Here is a 12,686-nt window from a genome sequence, read left to right as displayed (position 1 = left end):
GGGGTGAGAGGAGCGGGACGGGGCTGGGCTGGGAGGGGAAGGGGAAGGGGAGCGGGAGCGAGGAGAAGAGAAGAGAAGGCGGCGGCGGCGGTTTGCGCTACCGCGTTCTCTTCCTCCCTCTGTCGGGGGAGGAGGGGAGGCTTTCGTGTGCCTCATGGGAGAATTTTTGCCTCGTTCCCCAGTGGCCAAAAAAATCATAAATTTAGTGGTTGGTTTTTTTCCCCATCGGCTGTTAACTCGTTGCATTGAAGCTCTTTGCTTTGTGTCCTAAAAGGATTCGGGATTGAGGTTTCAGAAGTTTATTCTTTTTCCCTTTACCCTTTAAATGGTAGAAATCTGGGAAAAGCGGGATGCAAATGTAACTTCTACCTCTGTTCGGTGAGCTTCCCACCTAAAGAAATGATAGTGTCTTGCAAAAAACCCAGTGTAATCTTATAAATAGGAGGTATGTTATCGGTGATCAGAAATCACGGGCTGCGCTTATAAACAGCAGGCTAACTGTGAGCATAACCTGGAAATATGAGCCGTGAGCAGAGCTCTGTAGTTTTTTACTAGTCGGTGTGTTGAATGTGGTCAGTTCTTGGACCTTGCGAGGAACCCCATCTGCAAAGCCTTGAAGCACTAAATGAGGCACTGTGCTTAAATTTCTTTTTAGGGGGTAAGGGGAGGCACATAATCTAGTGGTTTGAAAGTGGCATCTTCTGTAATTGGGGAAGAAGGATGCACATGGTGACGGCAGTGAGGCAGCAGAGAACTTCGGACTGAACTTGTGAATACTTTCACTTTGGTCGCGATCTATTTGGATGCCGTACGGTGACTAGAAAGCTGCATCCCATCAACTCCCAAATTTCAGAGGGTGTTTTAGATTTTGGGGTGGAATCTGTGGTGTGTTGTGGTTTTTGTGTTTTGTTTTTTTTCCCCCAGTGGTGTTTTGGCAGGAAAGTAGGGGTGGAGGTAGGGGGAGATTATAGAGCTGTGAGAGAGGCAACTTCCCTGGCTGTAGTTTGGACTCTTATGTAGTCGTCTGTAAGTTGAAGAAACGTCTAAAGACAGGAAATAATTCTTTGCAAAATAACCTTTTCTTCTCTGGTCATCATAACACAGCTTGAAATAATACTGATGGAGGTAGAGAGCATAAGGGCAGTGGTAGAGCAGTGGTGTATGGGGAGGAGAAGAAGACACGGATGTGTGTGCAGAACACTTGCTGGTGGATAAAGTGGGTGCTGGGGAGAGGAATCAAGGACAGCTTAAAAGTCTGAGGAAAGGAGGAAATTTGTGGGAAACATTTGAAATAGAGAGGAATGGAAGGGTAAAAATTGAAGAGCTTTTATGAGAGTAAATGAAAAGCTAGAAGGGCTCTCATATGCTCTTAGAAAAAACAGAATGTGTGTTTCTCCCTCTCCTGTGCACTCCATAGTGTAAGCAAGAAGATTCTTGGTTTGAGTCTTGGAGTGAGTAACGATCTGGTTGATTAGTTTAAAGTAGGTACTTAGTAAAATAGTAGTAAGTAGGTACTTAATTAAATAGTAGTACTTAGTTAAAGTAGGGTGATTTTGATGTGAATGTCTGAGCTTGTTAGTAGCATTTGAGTACCTCACAAGTATTTGAGGTTTTTGAGGGAGCAACCTGCTGATCTAGAGAGGAGAAATAAGCATAATCAAGCTACTGATGCATAGGACCTGAAACCAGTTCATCTCTTCCAGGTCTCTCCCTCTTTTTAAAAATTTTTTTTTGAGGCAGAAGGAAAAACGTCAAAATGGGGCGGAGATCTACATCATCCACCAAGAGTGGGAAGTTTATGAATCCCACGGATCAGGCCCGTAAGTATCCATAAAAGCTAAGCAGATGAGAACTGGGGGGTCCTAGGGAAGCAGATTAAAAGCTTTCTCTGAAGACAAGATCCTCACTTGTGAATCAGAACTGAGTTTCCCTAACTTGAAAAATATTATCTCAGTTTTGGCTGGTGCAAAAACTTCCTGAGAAAGCTGCTTGCTTGCATGCTGTTGCTTCTCTGCACTATTTACCTCTTAGTTTTTACTGTAGTTATCAGTGTTCAGAGGTCTTTGTACTTAGCTGTTGGCTAAACTGCAAGCTGCTGCTTGGGACACTGTTAGTCTGTCTGAGGCTAGAATTTGAGGAACAAGTGTGTTGTGTGTTGTTGGCTCTATTTCAGCTTCTGGGCAGCAATCCTTTCATGACTGCAACTCTGACTTTTGCTGCCTATTGTTCTTTTCTGTATAGAAACACCCCTGCTTCTGGAGACATGAAGACTGCTTTATTTCCTTTCCTTTCTGTATAACACACATGAAACAGAAATCTATTTCATGCTGTATTTCTCTCTCACTGGGAAGATTAATTTAAAAGTTAGTCACTGTAACATGAGTGAACTGTTGAGAAACAGCACTAATCTTGATGAAGGAAAGGTTCTTCATGGATTTGGTTGTCTCTTTCAAGTTGTTGTTTTCTCTTTCCCCCTCCTCTCTAGGGAAGGAAGCTCGGAAAAGGGAGCTAAAGAAGGTAAATAAAGAGATCGGAAACGTTTGCTTGGCATTTTCTGTACTATGTATCATGTTTGTGATTGTAATGGGCTGTGGCAGATGAATAGACTACAGATGTTTTGGTTGATATCCTAAGATTGACTTTGGAAAATACTGTCCAGACAAGTAGTTTTAAGAAAACATACAGAAATCTTGTTTTGAGTAATCATATCTTATCATCTACTATTTTTTAACTTGTGGTGATTACAGCTTTTCGAAACTTTATTGTAAGTACTTGGGAATTAAAGGAAAAAAATGAAACAACAAACGAACCACCCAAGACTCACATACTATGTTTTACTGTATACCTTTTGTCAGTTGGTTATCTTGTTGATTGTATGTGTCTTAAGTGGAGTGAATGAATTAGAGGCACTTGTAAATAGCAAGACAGTGGAGTTAAAATTCCCAGAAGTTTTAATTACCTTTGCTGCTGATTTGTGTCTTGGTTAATACTTGTAGGGCATTTTGAGGTGCGTTTTTTTTTCTGCAGACTGGGAATATTGAGAGGGGAGTATTTGGTACAAATGTTTTATCTCTTTCTCCTGTGACACTTCTCTGATCTGCTTGATACCTGATCTTCTTAGAACAAAAAGCAACGAATGATGGTACGAGCAGCTGTACTCAAGATGAAAGATCCAAAGCAGATTATCCGGGACATGGAAAAATTGGATGAGATGGGTGAGTCAGAGGTACCAGGTGTTGGACTTAGGCAGCGCTTTATGTAGTCGCATAACATAATTTTAAGGGATGACTGGGAGACTGAAATAGAGGAACCTTTTTCCTTTCCTGTTAGAAGGGGAGATTCTGTGAATAACTGGGGATTGACTATGATTTGAGGTGATGTGGTGCCATCAAAGATGACTTTTTTTTCAAGAAGATGGCTGATAAAAAGAATGGGTAGTGTGCATGATAGTAACTTAGAGTTGAAGGAGGGGATCGTCATAAGGCTGAAGAGTTCCTGAAAATAGGGATTGGAAGTTGTTTGCTTTGAAGTTGTTTCATTCATCACACTTGTGCAGTAGAGTAACTTACAAATTTTTGGGTTGGTTTTTGCTGTCTTGGATTAGAGTTTAACCCAGTACAGCAGCCACAACTTAATGAAAAAGTGCTAAAGGATAAACGCAAAAAACTCCGTGAGACTTTTGAGCGCATCTTGCGGCTCTACGAGAAGGAGAATCCTGACATTTATAAAGAACTGCGCAAATTGGAAGTGGAGTATGAGCAGAAGAGATCACAACTCAGCCAGTATTTTGATGCTGTCAAGGTAATGCTTATTATATTTCAGGCTTGTAACTGTGGTAGTGTATACTATTTGTCTGCTCGTTAGGTGTGCCAGTTACGAAGGAAGGGAACTTTATAAGAGACCAGTGTATATGTTATGTGGCCCATATTAAGTACTTACAGCAATTGGCATAGTATCTCTGGTTACAGCATTTCAGTAAGGACAGCATAGGGGTTGTCAAAGTCTGCATTTATCTCTGATATATTGATTTCATTCAACAAGAAATTACAGGGGAAAGGAAAATTTTATGTTGCAAATTGACAATATCAGAATTTGTTTTCTGTATCAAAGAGAGAGTGAGCCTGTGAGTGTGCAGTTGATACTTCTGTGAATTTCTGCTAAATCTGTTGCTGGAAATAATGAGAATCTTTTGGCATTCCTTTAAAGAGCTTTCTTTGACATTGTTCCCTACCATATTGGAGAACATAATGTTGCCCAAGTGCAAGTATCTGTAAGATTTTTCTTTTTTTCTTTCTTTGGAATATGCAGCAGCCCTGTGAGTTGTGCTTTCTGGATACTCAGAAAATACAGGCATACTTGTCTGCAGCCTCTTCCCTTTGGAGACTGAAGGTCTAAAGGGAGATGGAAACCTGACTGGATTTTGACTGAGATTTTCGGCTCGATTTTGACTGAAGCCTTTCATGGGTGCACTGTGTGTGCTTTGTTTTGTGTTGAAAGCTTTTACTGTTGACTTTTTACCAAATGTTTTTCATGGACTGCTGTAAGATAACATGCCCTAAGAACAGACACCTTTGGCAAGTGATGGCAGGTCCCGTGTGATCTGGACTCTGAAAGGTCATGAGGTTGTGCAGTAGCTTCTGCTTCTGTGGGAGTAACCCATTATCTCTTTTCTTTGCTTTTTTTTTTTTTTTTTTTTTTTTTTTTTTTTTTTTTTTTTTTTTCTTTTTTTTTTTTTCTTTTTTCCCCAGAATGCTCAGCATGTTGAAGTGGAAAGTATCCCGTTACCAGATATGCCACATGCTCCCTCCAACATCCTCATACAGGACATTCCCCTTCCAGGGGCCCAACCACCTTCTATCCTCAAGAAGACATCAGCCTATGGGTAAGCGGAAAGAGAAACTTGGAGGGGAAGTAAAAAAAAGAGAGACCACTCTTATTACTGGGGAGGAGCTAGGGGTAGAAGCAGAGGTAATATTGACTAGCAGAAATTAGGAATTCTGTGTGAGCAAACTGTACTTTCTTTTAACCAAAGCCCTTCAATCTTTCCCTACTATTACAGTTTTTGTTTAAATTGCTTTGAGTAATACACTATGTTTTCTAGCATTTGTCTTTCTGCATATCAGTAAAACTTAAAGCCCTGCCGCTTTGAAGATAAGTGCCCCTTAAATTGCCATATATGTGTTCTTTTGTCTTGCTAGTATATTCAATTTAAGCTCCTAGTTTACTTGTTTATCAGGTTTCTCGTTCTAGTACTAGTTCTTTCTATTTCTTTCTGAATAGCCTTCTATTTTCACCAACTTTGTAGTTACTTCATTTCTCTTCTGTGGTGGGATTCAATCCTTGCTTTTTTTTTTTTTTTTCAGTCTTCTCTTCAGTTGCCTTCTGAGAAGTTTGCTTTTGTCTGATCTTCAGCAATCATGTCTTTGTATGAGGTTGTAAACTCCTTGGGACAAATCTATACTTTATAAATGTTCATGTTTCTTTTTAGAAGCTGTGTAAGCAATGGTGAGAGAAGGCTAAAGGATTCTGTTAAGTGCATGTTTGCTTTCGTTTGTTTGTGTTCCTACATTTCTCATTTCCTTTCTTATTTCCAGACCACCAGTTCGGTCCATTTCTGTACTTCCTCCTCCTGGGCTTGGTGTTCCACGTTTACCTCCAGGCAGGAAGCCCCCCGGACCTCCTCCAGGGCCACCCCCACCTCAAGTCCTACAGATGTATGGCCGTAAAGTAGGTTTCACCTTGGAGATGGCTCCTCGAAGGCGGGAAGAGGAGATTTCTTACAGTTCTGAAGCAGGTAAGGACTTTCCTATTACTGTCTGGGGTTTTCCTTGACCTCTCTGTTTTGCTATGGATAATACTGCTGTGAACATAGTGTGCCCTAGGCAAGGTATTCTCTGGGTAATATGGGCATGAATACTACTTGAAGGACTCTTCTTAAGTGATTGCGCCTCTGAGGTGATTCTGGTATATTTCATAATACCTGCAATTTTATCAGTTATATTTTTAAATGCTGAAACTTCTAATTACAACTTTCAGATTTTTTTTTTAATTAGGTTTCACAGATTGGGTATCTTCCCATGTAGTCTTAACAGTGCTGAAACATTGTACATATTATCCCTTAAAAAAACCCAAGCATTTTCACAGAAGTCTTCCTTTTTAAAAAAAAAAACAAAACACAAACCCAACCAAACCCAAAAAAACCAAACCAAAACAACAACAACAAAAACCCCAACTGACCCTGGGTATGCATTTGCTAGGGGAACCTAGGTCCTCCTTTTCACACAGTTACTGTATCATCCCTAGAAACTTTTGTGAATGGGAGATCAGCTTTATTGCATACCGGAAAGCATCAAAGTATTTCAGTGGTGGGTGATTGCTGAATAGAAATGAACTAATGAGTTGCAGATAGGAGTTGCCTTCACTTGTTTGCTGTGCAGATTAACCAGCTGGTTAATAGGAAATCTTATAAATAAACTCTTTAAAATATTCTTTAAGAATATGTGCTAAACAGTAAAGGGTTGACAATATGTCCGTGCTGTTGTTAGGGGGATTTTTCTAACTATAGACATAGAAAATATCGTGTCTTTCACACCAGTGTATTTGGAGTTTATACATTTCCTAATACTTTGCGTCCTGCAGGACAGCGAGGGCATGATGATGATATGTCCAGTACCAGTGAAGATGAAGGTTATCCTGAGGATATGGATCAAGACAAGCATGATGAGAGTAGTGATGACAGTGACAGCGATAGATCAGATGCAGACAGTGAAAGCGAGGACTTCCTGCATCGTGATAATGACAAGGAGAGGGAAGGTGGTGAAGAAAAGAAATCAGGTATGATGGGAAGTTACAGATTGGGGTGGGGGTTTTTTGGTTTGTTTTTTTTTCCCAAAAAAAAGAAAAACACTGCTTAACAGAGTTTGTGTCTGTTTTCCTGACTGGGGGAGAAGTAATTTGTTTAGCCAGCTAACTCTGTTCTAACTCACCTAAATTGCAGCTGAAGAATTTTTATTAGCAAATGGATCAGAAGGAAACTATCTAGAAGTGAAGCATCTTTTCAGATGGACCTGTTTTCTTAACAGTTGAGTTAATTTAGTAAGGTCGCAAGCCATTTTTCACCTGAAGCATTGAATTGGCAGGGTACCCTACAAAAATTAAGCCTCAATGTGAAATATACTCACTTTTTAGTGACTTGAACGATACTTCTAAGACACAACTAAATTTCATACTACTAATGCTTTTGGATAACTTTTTTTTCTTGATTGCTTGGGGGAGACCAATTGATAGAAAATACTAGGTTGGCAAAACTTCAGATAATCAGTAACACCAATGTTAACTCTTATGTAAGGAGCATCGTTATGTTAGAATGATACGTTATCCATACCAGGTAGAAGACTTAAATCTATCTGATTTTTCTTATTTTCTTCCCACCTCCTGCCACCCTTGCCCATGCTTTGCTTTCCCCAGGTCATAGCGTACGGTTTGCAGACATGCCTGGGAAATCACGAAAAAAGAAAAAGAACATGAAAGAACTGACTCCACTGCAGGCCATGATGTTACGAATGGCAGGTGAGTAGGATGGATATATTAAGTGGAGATACGCTGTTAAGCTTCCAGTTAAGGTTTCTCTGGTAAGCTTACTTTGTTTGCACAGTTTTGATTTTATAGAGTAAATATTTTACTGTCATAATGTAAGGTCTGCTAAGAGTATAAGCTGTGGTTAGGTGTTTGTTTTAAGTTATTTTTAGTCTAGTAATGTGTGTGTTTTGCACAGCAGAGTTGAAGTTATAGTAGCAACGTACGGGGTTTTTTCTTCTAAATCTTATCTTGCTTAACTTTTAAACAATTGCTCAAACGAAATATGAACCTCTTAGTGAAAAAGAAAAGGTGAGATTGTCTATGGGCTCAGCCTGTAACCTGTAAGGATTAATACTCCCTAAAAATAACCTTTTGTAGAAATAAGTTAACCCATAGAGTGAAGATTTTTTGTTTGTTTTAGAAAGACACCCCAGTGTCTTTTAGAGGCGCTAGAGTTTCTTGGACATGGGGATTATGTTTATTCTGAGGTCTAAATAAAATCTCTTCTATTTTCATATTTTGAGTGGTCAAACATTGGAACAGGCTGCCCAGGGAAGTGGTTGAGTCACCATCCCTGGAGGTATTTAAAAGACGTGTAGATGAGGCGCTTAGGGACATGGTTTAGTGGGCATGGTGGTGTTGGGTTGATGGTTGGACTCGATGATCTTGGAGGTCTTTTCCAATCTTAATGATTCTATGATTCATTAAAAAAAAAAACCCAGTTTCTCCCCGCCCCTTCTTTTTTGAATTGTTCAAATGATCATAGGAAGTTATTCCATGTTCATTCTTCCCTCCTTGTGCACACACACTCCCCCACCCCACTGCAAACTCCCACAAACCATAGATCAAATAGCTGCAGTTTGGGTTTGGTAGTAGAAGTTTCAGCTCCCACAGGGACACATAGCTCTTGGTGGCAGAGCTATCTAGAACTGTGATATATACTTTTTTTTTCACTTTCTGTTTAATAATTAAATGTGGTCAGTTTTCTTTCCTTTGAAGTGAAGTTTATCTTTCTTTTTTTATTTTATTTTGTGTGCTTAAGTTTCTCTGTGATGTTCAAAGATATTGCCTGTGGACTGTTTTTTATAAGTTCATCTCCATGTCCAGGTCAAGAAATTCCAGAAGAAGGGAGAGAAGTGGAGGAATATTCAGAAGAAGAGGAGGAGGAAGAGGAGGACTCAGAGTCTGAAGAGACATCACAGCAACAACAGCAGCAACAGCTCAGTGAGGAAGCTCTTGCAGAGACTGGGTCATCTACTGCAACCTCCCAGGCACAACAGCAGCAACCGCCTCCGCAGCCTGTTCCTCCAACTCAGATACAGGCACCTCCTATGCGCCCCCCCCCCCCCCCTCGGGGCCCCCCGCCGGCCCCTCCACTGAGGCCCCCAGGACCACCCACCGGCCTTCCTCCTGGCCCTCCACCAGGTGAATACTTGATTTACTAGGATTCGAAGGATGCAGGCTCTCAGTACTACAGACAGTGTATCAGTTTGGGAGGTTTGAAGCTGCAGAATGTGTTGCAGATGAGGTACAGGAGCCCAGTGTGGTAATTGCTGAGACCTGTGTGATCTCTCCTGTGGTCAGTCTATTGTTGCTGTACTGTGCTTTTGAGGCATCAGGCTCCTGTAGCTGTAGTCAGCCTGATGGGCATTGGCTCGTTTGTTAGCACTAACACTGGCAGGCAGCAGTGGAGCTAGTGTTGGGAGTATGAAGAACAAGGCCTGGTGCCATGTGCCTCTCCAGTGTTTTGGTTTTTTTCTTGTGTTGTTCCCCCCCCCTGCACCCTACCCTGAGTGAGGCATAATTAAAGAGGTTTGGGAGCCACTACCTAGTTATAGGTTTTGGCGTGTTTTTTTTTTAATAAAAGCTACAGTGTGAAGGCTTCTGCTGTTCTACTACCTGAATGTATTTCAGTCTTGTTAGGGAAGATAACTATACTCAGATGAAATAAGTACTAAATTTGAATTCATATCAATATTGGACTGCCTAGAGACTATTAGCAATGAGGCCAATCAGTACCAGTTTTTTGTAGCGTGTGATTTTTTTTTTTTTTTTGAGGGCAAACACTTGAATTTATTTGATCTGGAGAAAGACAGTAGTTTATTTTCTGTAAGTTGATGGGGTTGCCATATAGCCGAACTGGATAACAGTAACAGGTTGTTTTGTAATTAAAAAAGTGTAAATCTCTTGCTTGTTCTTATACTTAAATTGCAAAGATCAATAGTTGGGCTATAGTGAGGAGCATGGTATACTATGATTTTAATGTATTTTATTCTATATGGGCTATTAACAACATGATTTTCGGGGGGGGGGGCACGTCAGGCAGGCAGAGTTCTCTTTCCAGCATCTTCCTCGTTGTTCCATTTCTGATACCTCCTAGAGGGGAACCTCAAAACAGTTGCTTTCAACAGAGCAAAACCACTTCTTTTCAGGCCAGAAGGGCAATCAAATGCCAGAGTGAAAAGTTCTTTCACTTTTAGCTGTTTTAAATTCAGACAACCTCAGCTCAGTAGCTGTTCTCAGCTATTGCTCCCTTACATGGGGAGGAGACCTTTTACGAAGTGGGAGAAGATACTTATAGTTGACTGTTACGAAGAAACTGTACTCTAACTTTACATGTGCTGCCTTTTTTTGAGGTTTTTAGAAGATCTATTTAATCGGGCTGCTGGCTAGTGTTAGAATAGCTTTCAAGTTACTGTTGAAGATCTTTAGTATTAGCTGATGGGATAGTTGTTGGTCTTTTGGTGGTTTGTTTTTTTTCCGACCATGAACTAAGTTTTTCTTTTTGTATGCATGCTTTCAGGAGCTCCTCCGTTCCTGAGACCTCCAGGCCTACCAGGATTGCGTGGGCCTTTACCTCGACTTCTACCACCGGGCCCTCCACCTGGGCGACCGCCTGGCCCTCCCCCAGGCCCCCCACCAGGTCTGCCCCCAGGTCCTCCTCCACGTGGGCCCCCTCCTCGTCTGCCCCCTCCTGCCCCACCAGGTAAAGTGTTCTGTTTGCTTCAGTGCCAAGTCTCTCCCTGCTTTATTTTCTCAGTTTTTGCTGTGGTGACCAAGCCAGGAAGTATAAGCAGTTATCATTTTGCCTTTGTTCCTGTCTGTGTGGCTGCATTGTGCTGTATCTCTTTCTATCTAATAACAACAAGTAATTCCATACTGCTGTGTGCAGTTTGGTAGCAAGAAGTCTGTCCTCAAAAAGGGAATTTTAGAGTTTAAACTTCTGCTGGACTGTTTCTGAATAACCCCTGGGTGCTATAATGGTGCTCCACTTAATGAGTTGGAGATAGGGATATTTATTTTTTTCTGCCTCATCAGACATTTCTGATGACTCTGAAGTTCCAGTGGGATGGATCATCAAGAAACTTTATTTTCAGATTATAACTTTTGAATTTGAAAGGGAGCAATACACAGGCTCCTGTAGGTTTCAAAGTCTGAGGAGCAGCAGCATTTTCAACCCAGCATTTGGTGCAGGATTGAAAACTTTTTTTTTTTAAAGCCAGTACTACTGCATCTTGTTGAGTTTTTCTGTTTTGTTTTTCCTTCTTGGCTTTCTGAGCCTGTGCACTTTTTTTATCAAAGATTTTGAGACTCCCAGGTGTGGAGTCAGCTCATGCTTTCTTTTCTTCTTACAGGTATCCCTCCTCCTCGCCCAGGCATGTTAAGGCCACCGCTGGTGCCTCCATTAGGACCTGCCCCACCTGGGCTCTTCCCACCAGCTCCCATTCCAAATCCTGGGGTACTGAGTGCCCCACCCAGCTTGATTCAGCGCCCCAAGGCGGATGACACCAGTGCGGCCACCATTGAGAAGAAAGCTACGGCCACTATCAGTGCCAAGCCGCAGATCACTAACCCCAAGGCAGAGATCACTCGCTTTGTGCCCACTGCTTTGCGAGTGCGCCGGGAGAATAAAGGGGCTTCTGCTGCCTCCCAGAGAAAACAGGATGATGAGCCTGCTCTCCCATTAACCAAAGCTGCCCCTAAGGCTGGATCATCTGCTCCTATCTCTGTACAGACAAAGGATGATGTGTATGAAGCTTTCATGAAAGAAATGGAAGGTCTCCTGTGACCTGTCATAGTCCTAGTTAGCTTTCCGGCCCCTCAACACAGATCAGACCACCGTGGAGGGAGGAGAAGGAAAGCTCCTCCTGCAAGCAACGAAAGGGCTCGCGTGACAGGGAATAGTTCCCTACCCACAGGTTAACTTGCCAGTATGCTCTGAATAGAGACCGCTGCAGATGAAGTGTGGCTGGGGACCTCCTTTCAGAGCTAGCATGTCCACTGGTGGAAGGAAATTACAGTCAAGAAGGCGATGCTGCTTTCCTCGAGTCCTCCCCCTTCCTTGGAGGGAGATAACGGTACTCTGGGGAGGGGGGGTGTGGGAGTGGGGGGTGACTATGCTCTGCCTGAATCCTTGCACATCCTGAATGCTCTGGTGAGGGTAGTGGAATGGGTTTTTAAGGAGCCAGAAAAGTGTTAGCAGCATTTCATACACATGGTTGTCCAGTTTTTATTTTCTGTGCTGTTCTTTTCTGTAAATATTTTATAATCCTGTTTTTTAGTTGCAGTGAGATTGATCAATCATCTTTCTTCCAGGGTAGTCAGGGAGGTAATTTGTTGCATATACTGTACACTGGAATTTTGCACCCTGTCCCCTTTATGGTCATCTTGATGGCTTTTCATTGGCAGGGGAAACTTCATTTTGTCTTGTGAAAGACAATAAATGTTCAGTGTATCAAAAAACTGGTTTCCTTGTGGTCTGTCTAAAACTAGCATGTAGATGGAAAGCAGGGAGGTTCTTTGCTGGCCTTGGGGGAAGATAGAGGCATTCTGAACCTCAAAAGAAAAGCAATAGCTACATTATAAATAATATATACCATTTTTTTAACTAAAGTTCTGCTATATTCTTGTTTTTAAGTTCCTAAACATCCCTTTCAGCCTTTTTTGGTAGCTAGTAGAAACTTAAGTCCTGAAGTACTACTAATAATTACAAAACGATTTCTTCTATATACTCTTAGTGAAAGGTTTATTTCCTATAAAGCCTCAGATACCCACTGGATGCATCTTGGACAGGCTACCTTAAGTAAAAATTGGTAAACGATTTTAAT

At 41.6% G+C, this 12,686-nt stretch overlaps 1 protein-coding gene across 1 annotated transcript; it reads left to right on the top strand.

Moving 5' to 3' along the window:
* Window positions 1-1,698: 1,698 nt before the first annotated feature.
* On the top strand, window positions 1,699-12,321 carry WBP11 (WW domain binding protein 11). The gene is made up of 11 exons (XM_009290071.1): window positions 1,699-1,820; window positions 2,486-2,517; window positions 3,122-3,215; window positions 3,605-3,801; window positions 4,749-4,882; window positions 5,595-5,794; window positions 6,640-6,834; window positions 7,468-7,569; window positions 8,686-9,003; window positions 10,382-10,564; window positions 11,214-12,321. The coding sequence occupies exons 1-11, from the start codon at window positions 1,757-1,759 to the stop codon at window positions 11,645-11,647; spliced, it is 1,953 nt and encodes a 650-aa protein (XP_009288346.1). The 5' UTR covers window positions 1,699-1,756; the 3' UTR covers window positions 11,648-12,321.
* Window positions 12,322-12,686: the final 365 nt, after the last annotated feature.

Source organism: Aptenodytes forsteri, unplaced genomic scaffold (assembly GCF_000699145.1).
Source record: "Aptenodytes forsteri isolate BGI_AS27 unplaced genomic scaffold, ASM69914v1 Scaffold284, whole genome shotgun sequence".
Lineage (NCBI taxonomy): Eukaryota > Metazoa > Chordata > Aves > Sphenisciformes > Spheniscidae > Aptenodytes > Aptenodytes forsteri.
Note: the sequence above shows the minus strand (reverse complement) of the source record. Positions and strands in the feature narration are given on the sequence as shown.